Genomic DNA, 20,108 nt, shown 5'->3' with positions numbered 1-20,108 from the left:
TTTTTCTATTTCTGCCTATAGACCTACTAGCTACACTTCTTGTCTCTCCGCCTTCTCAACCTATCACATCCATCACCATGCGAAAACCAGCAATGCCCATTCCCTCGCCCTTTCAGTCTTCCATTGCGAAGCCAGGGCAGGGCAAGGTCGTCCTCTCCCTCCTCCCACCGAACAATCCCACCCTCACAACCCTCACCTACAAATATCCATTGAAGCTAGTCCCGCGCACCGGCGGCTTCGTCCCATCCCCAGATTCTTCTGCCCTCTCAGACACATGTCCCTCCAACCCCGTCCACCTATACCTCCTCACCTATGGCGGCGGGCTCCTGCCAGGTGACCACATCGAAGTGTCCATTACGCTCGAACCCAGGACACGAATGGTGGTAACAACGCCACAAGGCAGCACCAAGATCTTCAAAACAACCCCAAATAACAACGGCACATCCCCAAATGTAATCAAAGGCCACCGCGATCAAATGCCCGCAAACAAATCTCTCTCCGACATGAGCCAGCAAACACTCGACGTCAACATTGGCCGCCAAGCAGCCCTCTGCTACCTCCCAGACCCTTCCGTCCCCTTCAAACACAGCCGCTACGCTCAAGTTCAAACCTTCACCGTAGACGCCACCGCAAAAGGCGCCGAGCGTAGCAGCCTCTGCGTCCTAGATTGGGTAACGCAAGGCCGGACCTCGCGCGGCGAGGACTGGGACTTCCACTTCTGGCGCGGACGCAACGAAGTCTGGGCCGAAGACGACAAGGGCAAACGCCGACTACTCCTCCGCGACTCGGTAATTCTCGACGATGAATCCGAGGACCTACAAGACACATCCATACCCGACGGACTCGAAGTCGAAAAGAAAGATAAAACCTACAGCACCACCACCCATGCCGGTCTAGAAAACCCCGTCGATCTGCCACCGCAGGCGCCAGTCGGCTTAACCCCGCTGAATATCATCGCGGAGCGCACGCGCCCACACGGCGTCGTCGGCACGCTTATACTCTCCGGTCCTGTATTCGAAGCGCTCGGTTCGTTCATGTTGAAACAATTCCAGTCGCAGCCGCGCATTGGTAGTCGCAATTGGTCGGACCATGCACCGTCGTCGGTGCCTGAGCCTTCGCTGAGCTTTAAGGGCAATGTCACATGGACGGCGGCGCGGGTGCGCGCTGGCTTTGTGCTTGTCAAGTTCGGTGCCAAGGATTTTGAGACTGCGAAGCACTGGCTTGGTGGCCTGATTCGGGAAGAGGGTAGTGTTATCCGCGAGTTCGGTGAAGAGGCGCTCTGCTGTTTATGAGATATGACATCCCGCGGATAGCTACGTTTGGTGTGGTTTATCGGTGTTAGGGGGGCTGTCGCTGGTCGAGAGCCACTACATGGTCTTTGGTGAATGTATGCCATTTTCACCTGATTTTACTGCATAAATTATGGCGTCAAGTGGAGATCGACAATCAAGGGCATTGGGGAACACATTCCAGATCGGAGTATAGCATTACTGCTCCTGCACTGGGTGCAACAGAGACCGAAATTATGATTGTGACGAATTTGAACCGAAGCGTTGTTTTCACCAGGGCACTGTTGTCTTTTCCGTCTCTTGCCAGATTAGTTACAGCATCAGTATCAGTACAGTATCCCGAAAGCTGCGTATACATTTCGATATTGGATGTATAGATGTGAAGCAAGTGGTCTATCAAACAAAATAAAGCAACACAGCCAAAGAAAAGGTAAGGTATCGTAAATCAGATAAGAAACCCTTAACGCCAGGCAATCCAGCCCATGATCCCATATTTCATCAAATCCCATATTTCATCATAAGTAAAAGCGAGAAGAAAACAAGAAGAAAGATACCCAATATATAGCAATGCATAGCCATCACGGCCACCAGTCGAAGACCCTCGTATTCCAAACCCCCTTCGTGGCATCAACCAAATCATCAACATTCAGAATATCTACACCCTCCTGCGCAAGCACGCGCCAGATATGATTCCGCAGACTGCGAGGCCAGCTCGGCAACGCCCAGTAGCGCACTTTCAGGCCATGTTGGTGTGCAATGCGCACTTGGCTGCGGATGAGGTCCATCTGGCGCTGCGTGAAGTGGAAGGGCCATGGGTAGCCGATTGCCTTTTTGAAAGACACAGAGGCATAGAAGCTGTTCGAAGTGTTGAAGGTGGACGCGGTGATTACAGCCGGCATACCAGATTGGCCTTGGCCAAGATCTGTGCCAAGATCTGTGCGCGGGAAGAGGGCTGCGTCTGGGATGCTGCTGTCTGGCTGGTCCGTGCCGACGAGTTTATCGAGCGGGGCGTCGAAGAAGATATCGCGATAGGTGGTGTTTTCGGTGACGAGGTTGAAGGGTGTATTCCCCGTTCCGACGACGGTGATGGGGCCTTGGATGAGCTCGTCGCCGTTGAAGTGGGTTAGGTAGCCGCGGTCACGGAGCGGAGCGAGCTGCTTCATGACAGCGTGCCAGGTTGCCGCGCCTGCGGTTTTGAAGTCGATTAGAAGAATGAGCGATTGGGCAGGGTCTGTACCGAAGACACCATGTGTATGGCTGTGGCCTCCCCGGTGAAATCTAGTGGTTGGGTTCTGGCGCTCGAGGATAGATACTAGCGGGTCAATGTACATAGATTGTAGGGTTAGGCGCTCTGTCAGGGACGATGTGGTGTGGCCGACGTAGAGCTCATCGTCGAAGAGCCAGACATCGGCTTCGACGCCTATGCATCCCGCCTGCAGTGCGGAGTACAGTGGCACCCGGCGCCAGTAATCGTTGTGGGAGTGACAGCCAACAGGGACGATATCGCGCGAAATATCGGTGGGCCAGCGCGTGCTGTCTATTGTGTTCGTACCGTCGGTACTGGGTAGCCAATTATGAACTGCACGGTCGTACTCATCTGGGAAGAATGAGAGGGCGATACCACAAGCGATGGAGATAAATTGGATGATGCCTCTGTTATCGGCGATAGGTCAGCGGGGTCTTCCGCATAGACACGGCCTGCACAGTTCGTGAAACTCACAGCATAATGAATATTCCGATAATCGCACGCCGGAGACCATGTAAGTATCGCGATCGACAAGATCGCTTGCGCTTAGCTGGGTTTTCCGACAGCATGGAAGACGTTGAAGGCCAAGCCAAGGCTGTCCAGACTTGCCGCCATGAGCGGGCCGGATACCCCACTCGCTCAGAGTCAACAGAGTCAACATGTACATTGACCTTCGGGTATTCCGTATCTAGTGAGTCTCTGTATGGATCGAAATGAAGACTGGATACCGAATTGGTCTGGGGAGGGCGGAAAGGGCTCATCATGGGTGAGGAAGTAAAGAGAAGACAGAAGGGAAAACACAAAAATAGATTCCCCGACCCTTAAAACTGGAGGCAGCCATGATATTGGGGGCGGTGATTGGATCCGTGGTACTTTCAAAGCTACGACCATGTCCTGAGGTATACACGTGCTGGATTGTTGACGATTGATTGAATATTTCCATCGCTATCTATATACAGGTAAAAACATTGAAGATTGAAATTCACAGGCCCCAAACACCGGCAGGTTCAGATGAACACACTTTTTTATAGAGTTACTCCTGAAGAGACTTGACATAGGTAACAGCCCGTGCCTTAACCTCTTCAACCATCTTCTCATCTCCATTGGCAGCTGCCAGACCCTCCTCGAAGGAAAGCCATTTCTTGAACAGGAATCGGGCCTGCTTAGGCTTGAGCTTCTTGCTAGCGTCCACACTGACAGGGCCCTTCTTGCCACTCTGTAGGCCAAGGACGCGCTCGAAGAGACGGCGCACTTGCTCCGCATCGCCGACCTTGATCTCCAGGTCCAGGAGGACGTTCCACAAATCAATACGCTTGGGGAATGAGGAAAGGAGACCCTCGAAGACGGTACGACCGCGCTCAATGTCTCCATTGGGGGAGCGGAACTCGAGCTGGGCGAACTTGGAGGTCGTCTCAACGTGGGTGTGGGCAGGGAGGGACTGAAGGGCGCGTGGGAGCAAAGCCCGAGCACGGTCGGGGGAGGCCATGGTGTCGAAGAGGAAGCTGGCGTAGTTGTAGAAGAACTTGGGGGACTGGGAGGAAATCTTCTTCTTGAGAGCCGCGTAGAAGAGATCACTTGCTTTCTGTAAAATTGTTAACATCCGTAGGAAGTAAGATTCAAAATGGATACATACCTGGTTCTTGCCGGATTGGATGTAAATACTGATCATCCGCTCGTAGATCTCTTGGGGCTCGTTGTACTGGCAGGCACGCTTGAAGACCTCCTCGAGACTGTCATCATCACCGTATGTGTTCTCCATGTTCAGCAGCGCAACCCAGATGTTCAGCTTCTCAGCATCCTGGCCCATGGTGATAGTGCGCAAAGCACGCTCAGCAATGGCGCGTGCCTTCTCGATCTCACCCAGCTCCAGCTGGAAGGCCATGTACTGCAGCCACAGAAGCGAGGAGTCGGGCTCACCCAGGAGGAGTCGCTCGAAGTCGGCAACAGACTGAGGGCCATTGGCGTCCAAATCGCCGGTGCGGTCCACCTGGATCTCGGCCTTGCGGTTCTTCTTCTTCTTCTTTTTGGAACCCTCGTCTTCGCTGTCGGAGCGCGCGGCAGCATCGGACTTGGCGGTGCCGCTCCAGTCGAAGCCGCTCGCACCGAGACCTCCGGCCTTGCTAGGCTTCTGTATCGGGACATCTCCATCCTCCTCCTCTGATTCCTCCTCCTCGCTGTCATCCTCTACATCAACACCTCCCATGGACTCATCATCATCCTCATCTTCGCTGTCGTCCTTCGTAAGTTCGACACCGCCAAGACCGTCAATGCTCATACTGTCCTCATCCTCGCTGTCATCTTCCTCTTCATCCTGGAAGTGGGAAGCCTTCAGTGAGAAAGAGATCTTCTTCGACTCAAGGTCGATATTAATGATCTTCGCCTTAACAGCATCGCCTTCGTCGTACAATTTGCGAGCATCTTCAACGCGCTTCTCGGCCATCTCACTACGGTGACAAAGACCGCTGATGTTTGAAGACCCGTCAACGACAATGAAAGCACCGAACTCCTCCACCTTGCGGACCTTGCCCGTGACAATCTGACCAACTTTAAGATCCTTAAGGGTGATAAGAGCCTTAAAGTTGGGGTCCAGAACAGACTCCTTCAAGCTCAACTGCAGCTTGCCTTGCTCGGCGTCAACAAACGTGACCTTACCCTTGACGAGTTGATCTGGCTGGAAGGAGTCCTTCCATTCCTTGAGATACGAATCGGAAAGATCAGAGACACGGACGAAAGCAGTGATATCGTGACTGACTGCCACGAAGAGACCAGAATCGGTGACTCGTCGGACGAAGCCGCGAATGACATCGTTAGGCTTAACATCCTTGAGCGAAGAGATCTCACGGTCTTGCACGGGCAGAGAGGAGCTCATGACCTTGGAGGGGCGCAGCGACAAGGTAATTTTCTTGTTAGACTTGTCAACGGCGATAACGCATGCTCGGAGAACCTCGTTCTTGTTGTGCACGGTAGGGTTGGCCTTGGAGTAGTCATCTGCGAGGTCAATCAGATTGACCGCACCGACAAGTGACTCGCCAAGCTGCATAATGAGTTGGCGCTCAGTGACCTTGGTAACGCGACCGGGCAAGATCATGCCAACGGAGATATCTCCAAATGTGAGCTTGTCGTATCCTTGCTTGGCAGATAGACTAAGGTGGCCCTTCTCAGCGTCAACAGCGGTAACCTGGACCTTCAAAGCAGAGCCGATGGGGAAGTTTTTCTCCATATCAGTCAACAAGGAGAGGTCGTCTGATGCATCCATGAAGCGCAGTCTGCCGCGGACATTGGGGGACAGGTTAATCCAGAGGCAATCATCAGCGACATTGTTGACGAAGCCTATCCAAGAGGAGCCGACTTGAACCTGCTCCATGTTAAGAGGGGCAGGGTTGGCGGCCTTGATGTAGCTTGGCTTGAGAGAGAGCTCGAACACAGGGTACTTTCCAGTGCGGTGGCTAATGGGGAGGAATTTATGATTACGAGCATCGTGAACACCAAGGATTCTGGCAGAGAGAGTCTGCTTGGCCTTAAAGAATCGCAAGGGCTGTTTGCGATCCTTGATGTCTTTCCAGTCGTCGAATATCTCGGACACATCAATGCGGCCGTGAATGTTATCCGCAAGCTGAACATTGACTTGGGTTGCCTTGATAGAGACGACCTTGCACTCAACGATTCTGCCAAATGTGAAATCAGACATGCTCTTGATGTTAGCATCGACGGGGTTGGCAACGCTCTCGTCAGTCTGCTTGGCCGCTTTCTTGGGAGCGGCCTGGGTAGCCTCAACGGGCTTCATACTCAGGATAAAGCGCTTGAATTCCTGGTCCACAGACTGCACATTGACAACAATCGTTTGCGCCTTTGCCAACCCGTAGTGAGGTTGTTCGAGGTTGGAGTCTTCGATAAGACGCTTGGGGAGCAAGCCAGTGAGACCGCCGAGGAATTCAACGAAGACACCGTCGGGTGTGATGTTGCGGACGAATCCTGTGACAAGGGAGCCCTCTTGGACTTCCTCGAAATGGCCCGGGATGTTCTTCTGCTTGGCAGCTTTTTTCAAGCTGGCCCTGCTAGAAACCTTGATAAGACGGTGAGCGCGCTGGATGCTGAGGACCAAAAGATCATTCAGCTTCTGTCCGACGCGGAGCTTGGATAACATCGAGCTTTGCTTCGATGGGGGACCGTCGATGAGTTGTGAAGCGTCGAGACGAGCAACGAGGCCGGACTCGTCAAGCTTGAGAAGCACATCATCATTGGACTTCTCAAAGACGATTCCAGTAACAAGATGGCCGGGATGAAGGTTCTCAAAGGCCTCACGATACTTTTCGGTGAATGTCGAGGGATCCTTGCACGAGACAGCAAGTCTTCCAAGGGCTGCATCCACGCTCAAAGCATGAACATTGACAACCTGGCCGAGTTTGAAATGCTGGGCCGGATCCTGGATGTATGCTTCACTCATCTCAGATACGGGAAGGAAACCACGGACCTCGCCGTAGAACTGCACAACAGCACCATGACTCTGAAGATTGACAATGGTACCAGGGGACTGAGCCGAAGGAGTGATATCTTTGTAGTCTTTCCAGATAGCAGACTCGCTGTTGAGCAAGCTCTTCTTTAGGGTCAACCGAATTTGACGTTTTTCGAGGTTCACAGAGAGGATCCTCAGGGAAAGCTTCTGCCCCTCGCGGAACTTCTTCTCTGGGAACTGAAGCATGGTATCCGCAAAGTGCATGGAAGGAACAAGACCGGTGATTCCGTCAGCCAGGTTAACAATCAATCCAGTCATACCATCGGCACCGATCAGAAGCTTCTCGACCTTTCCTTTAACAATAGCACCCACGTTCACATCTTCGACGCGAAGGAAGGGCTGTTCGATAACGCTCTTCTCAAATGAGAGAATGTAGAGGTTATCAATAGAGTTGTACCCAATGACTCTTGCCTCGTGAACAGCGTCTAGCTGGAAAGGTCCAGAACTTTCGTCGACTGTTTCAACCTTGCCATCAGAGAGTCTCGACATGTGAACGAAGCCCATATGTTTTGTTTCTCCAATCCGAGCATACACACCCAGACCTTGATCAACCTTTACGATCTTGACCTCAGGAATGATTGCGGAAATAGCAGGCGCATCATCAGAAGAACCGGGACCGCGAGCATCGGAAGAGAGCTTGAGGACGTGGTCGAGCATAGAAAAGCTGACTTTGAGCGGCTCGGCAGCCGGGAAAGTCGCAATAATACGGCCCTTGATCTTTGCACCAATCTTGAATTTCTTCTCCAGATCAATCTTGCCGTTGATGCTAGACTGGACCAAATCAACGGTTGCGTCGAGCATTCCCATAATCTTTCCAATCATTCCGTTCGATGTGACTTCCGTAAGAAGAATTTCCGCAGCGGTACCGGGGAGGAAAGTGTTGATTGTAGGTGCCGAATTGAGGTAGTTGGACTTCTTGATCGAGGCAGACGTTTGGAAGTTGGAGGACAGCTTGATGACATTGCCACTGGGATTCTGACCAGTGACCATGCAAAGGAAAACAGAGCCTTCCTTGATGCTAGAATAATCCACACTGGGATCGGTCTCCTTGGAGGACATAAAGCCCTTCAGTTCTGAGCCTTCGATGCCCAGATCCATGACCACACCGTGATCTTCCACACTGACAACGGACGCTTGGACAGCTGAGTTCACAACAAGATCAGACTTTGAGAAGCCGTTGTTTGTTTGTCTAGGGTCAACTGAAAGCTCGATTCGCCTTTTGCCCTTTGCCTTTGGATCATCCGGGTTGCTGCCAGTAGACACAACGAATGCTCGCAGGTATTGACCCAAATAGAAATGATCCTTCAAGTCAAAGGACTCCTCGTCGGAGCTGTCCTCGGCATCGTCATTCCCAGCTTCATCGTTCAACATCTTCTCAAGTCTGTCTTCGAGGCCCTTCGAAACGGATGTGAGAGGGACGTAACCGGTAAGGTTGTTGGGGAGCGAAAGACCGATGTCGTGTGCGTTGATACTCGAGACCTGGCCCAGGATCATGGCTCCGGGTACAATGCGCTATAATTGTTAGAGTGATGCGACATGAAAGAGTTTTCTAGCACGTACCTTGAAGCTAAGACCCTCGATGCGAACATTTTGCTTGTCATCAGCTTCCTTGTCTGCGGACTTCTTGCTTTTTGACTTCTTCTTTCGCGACTTCTTCGTAGTCGCAGTTGTTTCTTCGTCCTCCATTTCAACATCGTTGTCGCTTTCTTCGGCGAATTCGTTGGAAGGTGTCTTCTGGGCAGTTTTCTTGTTTCCAGATTCTTTCTGCTCGAACAAGACATCTCTGTTGGCCTGAATCTGAATTTGCTTGCGTTCCAATGGTGTCAGAACACTTGCGCCACCACGAGGGAATGAGGGCTCGTCATCGCGCAGCACAGAAAGTTCTGAAGCTTTCCCAGCGGTGGATGTGGTAGCATCGTTTGACTTCTTATGGTCTCTGTTGACCTCCTCCGCTCCAACTTTAGCACGTTTTTGGGGCTGGCGGGCAGTATTTTCTTCGGGGGCATTCCCCTTGCGCTTGATTGGTGCCATTCTTAAACTGGCAAAACCGAATCGTGCAGTTGCAGATTGCGGTCTAATTCCTCGAAAAAAAAGATTAAAAAAATTCCGCGGATGCGGCAGAACCTTCAGGGCGGTGTCAGGACCTGGGGTCATGAGTCAGCAAATCAATGTGCCTGAATTCCAAGGACAAACAACCTTGAATCCCGCCAGATCTGTATGGACTGAACCAAACTATCTTGAAGCTACCTAGCTATGTTTGAAATTGGCCTACGATATCATGGAATCATATTTAAATATACATCCAGGGCCTCTGTGCTCCTCAGGAAAAACTATGGAGTGGGGAGTAAGTGCATCCTCACAAGTGATGCTAACTATCCATCGGAAAGCATTTCTCTGTCTCGTCATAATGGAAAGTATCTACAGGACATTAGTCAGACTAAGATGACTTGGGATATATCGGTCCCTTTTCATAAGTCAGTATTTGCTTTGATGTGCGAAATCAGACCTTGGATGTTACAATTCTCAAAAGAGTGAGCTGAGGAACTGAAGAGCTGAAAGACCGTGTATATTGATTGCCTTTTTTATGTACAATGTGGCTTACCATATGGCACTAGTGTAAAATTATGGTAGGTTTCTGTGTTTGTGAGTGATAATTATACATAGAAATATTGTGTCCGCCACCCTGGCCACGAGGTAGTATTCCCAATTACATCCATTGAACAGTCTATAACAGTAAGAGAAGGGGATGAAGATCGTATCCCTAGTAGTCTCACATAGAGACATCGAACCAATAGGTCTATTGTATATATCTGACTACCACATGCAGTCATCGACTTTGCCCTTTAGAAGGCAACCTGCAGTACATGAACATGTGTTCGCACTAATATCAACTTGTTTACATCGTATATCACGCAGCCCCTGCCTTGGCCACCCGAATCCTTAATCCAGCAATTCACTGACTGCCAACATAAAGAGGGAGAGGTGCTCCGGTCCCTCTTCTTTATTGGTCATTCTGTTAGCTCACATCCTTAAACAGAGTACCCCGTATCTAGAGACAATTTATGTAGTCATTACTACAGAGCAACCGAAAGAGGGGAGGCTTCAGCTCACTTCCATCAACTAATCAATACATTGAGCAATTTTCAAATGAGACAATCCATCAGACAGAGTCCACCGGGCGTCAACATCTTTGGTTAAATGATCCGCAACCCACTTCAGAGTTCTTGCAAACGGACTGTTCCCTGCGTTTAACGCAATTTCGGTCAAAATCTTCCTGTAGGCTCAAATATCATTCAATCGACGAGTTTCGAACAGAAGACGTGACAGTTCACCGCGTATCTCTGGGGCAAGTCAGTTGTACGTTATTCCACCGATACCGCTAATATCAATGATAACCGCATTACCATCGTCGTCGAGAACGATATTTGAAGGTTTGAGATCCATGTGCGTTTGCTTTGCACGGTGAATAATGCTTAAAGTATTTACAATTTAGATAGCCCATCGCTCCCAACCAAATTTCCTTATACGCTGTTCACTTAAAACACGTTGTAAGGAACCGCCACTATAGTATTCTAATAGAATACCACCGATAACCATTTGTTCGACATTTTGGGAGGTCGCATACGGGTTGTTAAACGCCGCAATACCAGCTGACTGCACAATCCCTATCACGCCTTTGAAATGTTCAAGATTCTCTAGTTCCTTTTGTAATGACATCCGAGTCGCGTGGTTGATAAAGAGGGCGATTGACTACTTTGAGGATGTGAGGAGTTCTATCGCTCCTATGTAAAACGCGGAATACTCCGTCGGTAATTTCATCCTCTTCTATCAATTCTGCGATATTGATAGCGCGGAAAGAGGGAAATCGGAGGCATAGTGGATAAGTCACTCTCAATGGGTCCTCCCGGATATAGAATCATAGGTTTCCAACAAGCCTTATAACCCGATTGCTGGTATCTTCTAGGTCGTGACGCAGATTGATAGAATCAATTGTTCCCGGGTCTTCGCTCAATATTACCTCAGACACAGTATCATCCAGAAGGGCCAAGGGATCAAAGTCGAACAATTTGACAAAGTCTTGGTATTCCTTTCGTCGTTCGCGTTTTGTTTTGTTTTGGGGGAAAGAAGAAATCGCGCCTTTGAAAGTTACTTTGATCCACCACTTTTTGTTTTCAAAATGATAGATCAAAGTCTGCGAGCGACTGTTAGGCTCGGGCTCTCCGTTGCATAGGAAGTCTTGGTCTTCACAGTACGACTTTAACTCTAGGTCGGACGTAAAAGGAGAAAGAGCTGTTGTAGTTGGCATTTTGTGGAAATTGAAAAGTATGATTGAGAGGCAAGGTGCATATGTCGTTAGAATGGAGCAAATGTTGCTTAGGTTTCAAGGGAAAGGTTGAGGAAAGGGTAGTTTCTATGTTTGGACAATATATGTTTATACAGCCTTGTAGGTCACATGACGTGACAGGACCTATACTTCGAGCATACAACATAACCTGAGTTAGGTCCATCTCCCTCTGTTTGAGCATTCTTTAAAAGTTAATCAAGGGACCTATTTGATGTTCCAACGTTCCATCATTATAGTAGTCTGATATTGGGAAATTGATCAATATCGTGTGATTTCACGCGTTTTGATACCAAAACTGGGAAAATACTTTAACCTAGGAACTAATTCAAACTGACTTGCCTTATTCAAACATCAAGGGGGAATAATTGAGAGTGAAGGAGTTCGGCATTAAGGATGGAGGGGGTTGAAATGCCTTAGATGCCTTAACACGATCGCGTCACGTCGCGACACGGGAAAAGATCCAACTTCCCCGATTAATCTCTGACCCTCTTTAGCCTTCCAGCCACCACCAATACCACCAATGCTTGCATAGCCTTTGATTTTCTCTTTGCTTTTTGTTCAACACACAATGGACACCTTCAATCTCCCGGAAGTACCCCGGTCAGAGCCTGTCCTTCCTCCAGAGCCACCCTCATCCCCGCCGTCTATTGCTTCCGATACTCGCAGACCTAGAAAGCCACCGACTGTAACGCCCCGGTCATTCCGTCGATTCTTTACCCCGCGCTCTTTATTACCAGTCGGGGATACTTCTATCACGCCCTCAACTAGCCGCCAGGCATTACGGGCACTATCATCGCCCGCGGTGAATCGTCTAGGACCGGCCTTTTCAAGAACCTCTAAGGCTGGCAGCACCAGAAGCCCCCACGATGGCTTACCGGAGGACTTCATTCGCACCCCAAGCAGGAAAAGAAAGAACTCATTCTCTTCAGTCGTCTCGCCGCAATCCTCGCCTCTGAAGAGAGTTCGTGTCCGGTCTCCGACGCAGGATGTGGAACAAGATATTAAAATTTCAAACATCAACATCCGCCTTGATGCATCAGCACCGCCGAGTCCACCCAAACGAAATCCCCCCGTGGCCCCTGTGCGCCGCTCCCAGGCATTGCAATCATCCGGTGCTTTATTTATGCGAAATGTGATGGGGGCTCGAGCAAATAAAGTAACTCTACGATCTAACTCTGGCGCTGGTTGGTATTTACCCCATGGCTTTCTTATACACCTCTAATATTTTCTCTAGGCTGGCAAGATCTAACTTCCAACTTCTATTCGAAACCGCGGGACCGTCACATGTGTTCTAGCTATGGATCGGAGCGTTCAGTGGCCCTCCCATTTTGTAATGCTTCATGCAACAGTGAGTCATATTTTACCTGACTGATCCTACACATGCTAACAAATGGGAAGCAAATTCTCTTGTTGCAGTGGGCGATGAAGAGGGTGGAATTCGGCTCTTGGATTCATCGATTGACGAGGATCCTGGATTCGCTGATGCATACCTTGGGTTCCGTCCGCACATGAATTCGATTATGGATCTCGAGTTCTCATCGGACGACATGCTACTGGCTACAGCATCTGGAGACCAAACATCTCTTATTATTGATATGACAACACAACGACCTATCCACTGCTTATCGAATCACTCATCCTCCGTTAAGCGTGTCCAATTCCAACCAGCATCCAACAATAAGGTTCTTGCTACTTGCAGTCGGGATGGAAATGTGAATATCTGGGATCTCCGCTGCAAGGGGTTTGAACGGCCTGCATTGCAAGTCCAATGCTCCCTATCCGAGACCGAAAATGTCGTGACCACTGCGCAGCCAAAGATGTTATACCCACATGTTCTGAATACCATTCAAGGTGCTCATGCATACACGACCTCTCATAAACCGACCACGGACAAAAATGATGCGCCACCAATTGGCCGAACCGACATCACCGTTACTTCCCTCGCTTTTCTCTCGCCTGGACGCGAAAATCTTTTTGTTACGGCTTCCGAGGCTAGCGCAAGCGTCAGACTGTGGGATTTGCGAACAGCCCATAACAATCGCCGTGGTCGACCCGTCATTCCTCTATCTACAACGCAAGAGCCAGAAAGCCATGTGAAGTACCGACGCTTTGGTCTAACTTCCATGGCATTTGGAGGAGATGGCTCACGCTTATACACACTTTGCCGGGATAATACTGTTTACACATATTCGACATCACACTTAATTCTCGGGCATGCTCCTGAACTCTCGCTCAACAACAACCGTCCACGAAGGACTGGAGGCTCCGACAAGGACGGTCTTGGGCCTCTCTATGGTTTCCGCCATCCTCGCCTCCAAATATCCTCATTCTATGTGAAGTTGGCTGTGCGCAAAGCAAGCTACGATCATCCGGAGATGTTGGCAACTGGGAGCAGTGACCACTGCCCCATCCTCTTCCCTACCGATGAACGATTTCTCAATTCTACCGTGAAAACACCAGCCGAATCTCTGCCTAGCAGGACTTCCCTTTTCACCACTCGCTCAGGTCTTCGTCGCACCAACTCTGGAATCGGCTTGTCCGGCCGTCTCGAAGATACCATCCCAATTTACCAATCAGGCACTCCCCTCATCGAAGGTCATCAGAAAGAGGTCACTGGTTTGTCCTGGACACCATCTGGCGAACTCATTTCCGTGAGTGATGACTACGATGCTCGATGCTGGCGTGAGGGACCTGAGGCTCGCGAGCTTCGAAACGGTGGTGAAACTGAGGGTAAACGCCACATGTGTGGCTGGGCTGATATGAAAGACTCAATTGACGATGAAGATGAATGATTCCCCGGTTTCTTCTGTGATTTTTCTTGTTTTGCATTTTCCTAGGTGTTCTTTTTTTTTGCCTGTGGGCATTTTACTGGCGTTTGGGGGCATATTATTAGCGAAGCATACCCTTTATCTCGGACTTATTTGCATTATCTGAACAAACATATCCCTCATTCATCAAGTTCAATTACTGCTTTCTCGAGTATGCCAATAGACTGATATTTGGAATGGCGAATGCTGGGGAGATCCGTGGACCGCCCATAGAGCGATAAGTAAGATAAGGCTAACCTCGATGAAAAAAAGTTCCGCCAACAACTCCAATCCTCCAAACTTCCATTGCAAAACCACCCAAAATGCCTCACAAACACAAGAGACGTGGCGAAGCCGATATAGCGTGAGCACTAGTAATTACTAAGTTTATCCAAAGCCCAAAACTGACAATTCCACTCGCGGCAGCCACTTCAATCTCCCACCCTCAGAGATCGCGAAAGCCCTTCCAGTCCGCGATCTAGTCAAGCCTAAGCTAGGCAAGAATGGCAAAAAACTCGTCAACAAGAACCAAGGCAAAGACCAGAACCAGAGCGCCAACAAAGCACCCACCCACCGCCTCAAGACTGTCACCGAAGACGACACCCCGAAAGCATTCCGCCGCCTAATGCAATACCAGCAGACAGGTCGACGAGCGCCATCGGGACTAGAGACGGGCGAGCGCCCGAACAAGCGCAAGCGCAATGCTACAGAAGACTCAACAGCGTCATCGAAGAAGCCCGCGAAGGCAGCGGAGACACAAAAACCCAAAACCGCCGCCAAGGAGAAGACCGAAACGCCCAAAATCATGCCTGGCGAGCGGCTGGCCGAGTTTGTGGCACGTGTTGACCGCGAAATGCCATTGTCGCAGATGACCAAGTCGGTCAAGACGGGTGATGCCAAGAACAAGGAGCAGCACAAGCGGACGAAGCATGAGAAGCACCTGCTGCGATTGCAGAAGGGGTGGCGTGAGCAGGACGCTAAGATTCGCGACAAGGAGCAGGAGGAGAGGGAAGAGAGGGAGGAAGAGATGGAGGTTGAGTTGCGGCAGTGGAAAGAGTGGGAGATTGAGGCTGCTGGGGGGAAGAAGAAGGCTGCGAAGAAAAGCAAGAAGAAGGGGACGAATGCTAATGGGGACGCTGATAGTGGGGATGATGATCCTGATCCTTGGGCTAAGCTGAAGAAGCGCGACGAGGAGCGGAAGAGGAATCCATTTGAGGTTGCGAAAGCGCCGCCTCAATTGGTCAAACCCCGGGAGATCTTCAAAGTGCGTGGCGGGGCTAAGGTTGATGTTGCCAATGTGCCTGCTGCGGTTGGGAGTTTGAGACGCCGTGAGGAATTGGCTGGTGAGCGGAGGAATATCGTTGAGGAATACCGGAAGTTGATGGCTGCCAGGCGGCAGTGAGGGATATAGATCTAGTAGAATGGTTGTTTAGGGCTACGAGTTTCATGTATCTACTTCAAGAGAAATTCGTTCATATGCAGTGCAGCGGAAATGAGAATTTACTACTGCTGATCATCTATGTCACATCATATTACTGCCATTTTTTTTGGGATTGGGGTAGTCAAAGTAAGCTTAGGCTTAGTGGCCGTGGCCGTCATCCTGCTGCTGCTCGGGGTCCAGCTTGATGATCGTGTCAATACGCATGATGGATATGCAAGCCTCCACAGCACTCTTGAGTTGCTTGATCTTGCTCATGCTGGGCTCCAGCACACCGGCCTTCAAAGTGTCGTGAACCCGTCCCTTCGTCAGATCCAAACCGTAGTTGCGGTAGGTCTTCTTCTTAGCAATGGCCTTCTCCTCCTCGTTAGCATCGCCATCCTGCACACGCTGTGACAGGGCGTGGCGGACACGGAGCTGGGCAACAAGCTCAGATGAATCCTTCGCTGCGTTGACTGCCAGAGTCTGAGGAATGACAAGGAGAGATTGTGCGAACTCGCCAATGGCCAGTTGCTCACGGGAGCCCTTTAGTGAAAATGTTAGAAACCGATATGGGAGCAAAGAATAGCGAACAGTATTACTTACCACTGTGACTGCGAATTCCTCAAGGTAGATGTGAAGTGCGGTTTCCACGGCTCCACCGCCGGGAACAATGCTCCCGCTTTCCAGAGTGCGCTTGATCGCACACAGAGAGTCGTGAACAGAGCGCTCCATCTCGTCCAAGCTGTACTCGTTGGCACCACGGAGAATAATGGAAGCCGCAGTGTGGATCTTGGTACCCCTGATCAGGATACACTCGTCGTCCGAGATACGTTCTTGCGAAACTGACTCTGCGTGTCCAAGGTGTGATGCGTCGAACTTCTCATCTCCGTTGAGGTCAGAGAGGGTGCTGATCATGGTAGCACCGGTGGCCCTAGCAATGCGGCGCAGGTCTTCCTTCTTGCAGCGGCGGACTGCCATGGCCCCCCTTTCAATGAAGAGCTTGAGAACCATGTCGTCGATGCCCTTGGTCGTGAGGACGACATTGGCACCAGACTTCAGAATCATATCAACACGCTCCATCACAATGCCGGACTCTCGCTGACGGATCTTCTCCAGTTGATCGGGGTCTTCCACTGTAATCTGAACACCAAGCTTCATCCGCTCCTTTTGCAGATTCATATCGAGAATGGCGATCTTGGCGTCGGCCACGTGTGTGGTCATGGCCTGGGAAGCAACAGTGCAATTCAACGCGTAACCGTCCACGAGTACGGACTCAGTGCCACTTTTTCCGTGGGCCTTAAGCAGGTTCACGGCCTTGACTGGGTATTTGACTTCGCCTCTCTGGTTCAAAGACTTCACCTGCAACATTGCGTCCACACACATGTTCGCAAAGAAATCGGAATCGGAACCGATGATCTTGCTGGACATGGAAGTCTTCGCAATGTTGACCAAGCTCTCCCTCCCGATATTATCCACCTTAGTCGTAATATTTTCATTCATATACTTGACGGCCTCGCGCAGGGCAATTCGGTATCCGTTGATGATCGTAGTAGGGTGTATACGGTTCTTCATCAACTCGTTGCCTCTCCGGAGAAGCTCAGCGGCGATCAGAACAACCGAGGTGGTGCCATCTCCGACCTATTGAATTTGAAATCATGATCAGCGTGTGCGTTTGAAAATGTGTTGTAAAGGCCCGTACCTCCTTGTCCTGTTGTTGGGCCAGCTCAACGAGGATCTTGCCCGCAGGGTGCTCAATATCAAGAAGAGACAGAATAGTAGCGCCATCGTTCGTCACAGTCACATCCTGTCAGATGTTAGAAGTTGCAGCCAAGCTCTGCGGGGTTTATCGTTTCCATACCCCTATGTCATCCACCATCATCTTGTCCAAACCGGACGGACCGAAGGAGGATTTGATGACATTAGCGATGGCTTGTGTTGCCAGAACTGCAAGGAATCAGTTATCCATCCCCAAGAACGGGAAATCCATCAATAATTCAACATACCATTCTGCTCACGGACATCAGCACCGGTGATTTTCTGCCCACCCAAGACTGTGCGAGAATGGTCAGTTTATTGCAACGAAAACGATGATGGTTCAGACGAAAACTCACAGAGCGTGTCCGCATTCCGCGGCGCCTCAAAAATGCCTGCCATATTCAAAACAGACGATGTGATATGAGCTATTCGAGTGCGATGGCAGAGCTGTCTGGCTTCTGGGGGGGTGCTGTGGGCACTAAAAGTTCTGCCGAAGCGGTGTGCTGGTAATTTTCGATATCGCATCCCACTTCAAGGAGGGGAGTCATACCCCGATTTCGCTTGCTTACAATCCTACTGGGTCTCTCCTTCATTGTCTAGTCAGACACTCGCTTCTTCAACATGGCTAGCCAGAACCCCAGCGAAGACCGCACCCCCGAGGGCGCTGCGCCCCAGACCTTGCCTGACCGCACTGAAACCCCCGCCGATGACAAGGCGGGTGAGTCAAAGAACGCCGCTAAAAAAGCCGCGAAGCTCGCGAAACTGAAGGCCGATAAGGCTGACAAGAAGGCCTCAAATAAGGGAGAGAAGGGTATTGGCAAGCAAGAGGCTAAGAAAGCTTCTAAGAAGAAGGTTGATGGTGCCGCTTTGATCGGTATTGATGTCTTGAAGGAGGAGGACTTCTCCGGCTGGTACCAGCAGGTTCTCACCAAGGGTGATTTGCTGGACTACTATGATGTCTCCGGTTGCTTCATTCTCAAGCCTGCCTTGTTCTTCATCTGGGAGGAGATTCAGGAATACTTCAACAAAGCCATCAAGGGCATGGGTGTCAAGAACTGCTCTTTCCCTCTATTCGTGTCTGAGGATGTCCTCCAGCGGGAGAAGGACCACATCGAAGGCTTTGCCGCTGAAGTCGCCTGGGTCACGCACGCGTATGCCGTCCCTTCCCTATAATACCTTTATAATTCAATTGGACTACACTGACATACTTCTAGTGGCTCGACCCCCCTCGAGAAGAAGATTGCCATTCGTCCGACCTCGGAGACTGTCATGTACCCCTACTACGCCAAGTGGATCCGCAGTCACCGTGATCTCCCCCTTCGTCTCAACCAGTGGAACTCAGTCGGTGCGGTCTCCGTTCTTTCTCCATACCCTCGAAGTGTTACTAATATCCACAGTGAGATGGGAATTCAAGCACCCTCAACCACTCCTCCGTTCAAGAGAATTCCTTTGGCAAGAGTATGTTTTTGACATTCTTCTCAGTTGAAAATGACATACTAACAATGTGCAGAGGTCACACTGCTCACCTGACTGAAGGTGCTGCCCGCGAGGAAGTCCTGAGCATCCTTGACTACTATGCCAAGATTTACAAGGAGCTCCTTGCTGTGCCTGTCGTTAAGGGCCAGAAGACCGAGAAGGAGAAGTTCGCCGGCGGTAACTACACCACCACTGTCGAGGGCTACATCCCCGCCACTGGCCGTGGTATTCAGGGTGGTACATCCCACGGATTAGGCCAGAACTTTAGTAAGATGTTCGGCATCACCGTCGAGGATCCCACCTCCACGGTCGATGAGAAGAAGCCCCCTCTGCACGTCTGGCAGAACTCCTGGGGTCTGTCGACTCGCTCACTGGGTGTCATGGTCATGATCCACAGTGACAACAAGGGTCTGGTCCTGCCTCCTCGTGTGGCTGAGGTCCAGGTTATCATTGTTCCAGTCGGTCTTACAGCCAAGACCACTGAAGAGGAGCGCGAGAAGCTCAATGTCGAGGTCGACGGTCTCGTCGCCGTCCTCGTTGCCGCCGGCATCCGTGCTGACAGCGACAAGAGCAGCTACTCCCCCGGCTGGAAGTTCAACCAGTACGAGCTCCGCGGTGTGCCTCTGCGTATTGAGTTCGGCCCTGGCGAGTCCGCTGGCCACTTTGTCACCACCGCCCGCCGTGATATCCCCGGCAAGGATGGCAAGGGCAGTATCCCGATCCCCGAGCTGGCTACTGGCGTGTCTGCGCTTCTTGAGACCATCCAAACCGACCTGTACAACCGCGCCGACGAGCAGTTCAAGGCTCACCGCATCCAGATCACCAAGTGGGATGACTTTGTTCCCGCTCTGAACAACAAGAACCTCTGCGTCATTCCCCATTGCTTGACCGAGGAGTGCGAGGACCAGATCAAGGAAATGAGTGCCCGCAAGGCCGAGGAAGACTCCGGCGAGGCTGAGGATGCTAAGGCTCCCAGCATGGGCGCCAAGTCTCTGTGCATTCCTTTCGAGCAGCCCGAGGGTATTGAGCAGGGTGTTACTCCCTGCTGCAACCCCAAGTGCCAGCGCTTCGCTGAGAAGTGGTGCATGTTTGGCCGTAAGTTTCTACCCCCTAGTTTCTTACCCCTCAATGATTCTTAACAAAACGCTAACTATCTCGATATAGGCTCATATTAAGCTATTGCGTTGCATCCATATCAGGACTTGCATCTGCTGCCGCCAGAACTACCATGCAGTCCAAAGCACCAGTGGCCACCAC

The 20,108-nt window shown here is 50.8% G+C and overlaps 7 protein-coding genes across 7 annotated transcripts; 4 read left to right on the top strand and 3 right to left on the bottom strand.

Annotated features, from left to right (window-relative positions):
* Positions 1–77: 77 nt before the first annotated feature.
* Positions 78–1,292, top strand: LCP9604111_932 (urease accessory protein UreD; the record flags this gene model as incomplete). The annotated part of the gene is made up of 1 exon (XM_039073039.1): positions 78–1,292. One exon carries the CDS (start codon positions 78–80, stop codon positions 1,290–1,292), a length of 1,215 nt encoding a protein of 404 aa, XP_038933480.1.
* Positions 1,293–1,867: 575 nt separating this feature from the next.
* On the bottom strand, positions 1,868–3,296 carry LCP9604111_931 (uncharacterized protein; the record flags this gene model as incomplete). The annotated part of the gene is made up of 2 exons (XM_039073028.1): positions 1,868–2,942; positions 3,010–3,296. The coding sequence occupies 2 exons, from the start codon at positions 3,294–3,296 to the stop codon at positions 1,868–1,870; spliced, it is 1,362 nt and encodes a 453-aa protein (XP_038933479.1).
* Positions 3,297–3,568: 272 nt separating this feature from the next.
* On the bottom strand, positions 3,569–9,079 carry LCP9604111_930 (putative rRNA biogenesis protein RRP5; the record flags this gene model as incomplete). The annotated part of the gene is made up of 3 exons (XM_039073017.1): positions 3,569–4,117; positions 4,169–8,560; positions 8,609–9,079. 3 exons carry the CDS (start codon positions 9,077–9,079, stop codon positions 3,569–3,571), a joined length of 5,412 nt encoding a protein of 1,803 aa, XP_038933478.1.
* A 2,882-nt stretch (positions 9,080–11,961) lies between these two features.
* LCP9604111_929 (WD40 repeat domain-containing protein) lies at positions 11,962–14,185 on the top strand (the record flags this gene model as incomplete). Its single annotated transcript, XM_039073006.1, has 3 exons — positions 11,962–12,577; positions 12,628–12,741; positions 12,792–14,185. 3 exons carry the CDS (start codon positions 11,962–11,964, stop codon positions 14,183–14,185), a joined length of 2,124 nt encoding a protein of 707 aa, XP_038933477.1.
* Positions 14,186–14,523: 338 nt separating this feature from the next.
* LCP9604111_928 (uncharacterized protein) lies at positions 14,524–15,602 on the top strand (the record flags this gene model as incomplete). The annotated part of the gene is made up of 2 exons (XM_039072995.1): positions 14,524–14,564; positions 14,627–15,602. The coding sequence occupies 2 exons, from the start codon at positions 14,524–14,526 to the stop codon at positions 15,600–15,602; spliced, it is 1,017 nt and encodes a 338-aa protein (XP_038933476.1).
* Positions 15,603–15,779: 177 nt separating this feature from the next.
* Positions 15,780–17,774, bottom strand: LCP9604111_927 (chaperonin-containing T-complex alpha subunit TCP1; the record flags this gene model as incomplete). The annotated part of the gene is made up of 6 exons (XM_039072984.1): positions 15,780–16,163; positions 16,224–17,258; positions 17,320–17,424; positions 17,479–17,564; positions 17,624–17,671; positions 17,732–17,774. The coding sequence occupies 6 exons, from the start codon at positions 17,772–17,774 to the stop codon at positions 15,780–15,782; spliced, it is 1,701 nt and encodes a 566-aa protein (XP_038933475.1).
* A 222-nt stretch (positions 17,775–17,996) lies between these two features.
* LCP9604111_925 (proline--tRNA ligase) lies at positions 17,997–20,026 on the top strand (the record flags this gene model as incomplete). Its single annotated transcript, XM_039072972.1, has 5 exons — positions 17,997–18,526; positions 18,590–18,720; positions 18,773–18,833; positions 18,886–19,946; positions 20,016–20,026. 5 exons carry the CDS (start codon positions 17,997–17,999, stop codon positions 20,024–20,026), a joined length of 1,794 nt encoding a protein of 597 aa, XP_038933473.1.
* Between the last annotated feature and the right edge of the window lie 82 nt (positions 20,027–20,108).

Source organism: Penicillium roqueforti (genome assembly GCF_015533775.1).
Source record: "Penicillium roqueforti strain LCP96 04111 chromosome Unknown scaffold_01, whole genome shotgun sequence".
Lineage (NCBI taxonomy): Eukaryota > Fungi > Ascomycota > Eurotiomycetes > Eurotiales > Aspergillaceae > Penicillium > Penicillium roqueforti.
The sequence above is the reverse complement of the archived record's forward strand: the minus strand, read 5'-3'. Positions and strand labels throughout refer to the sequence as shown.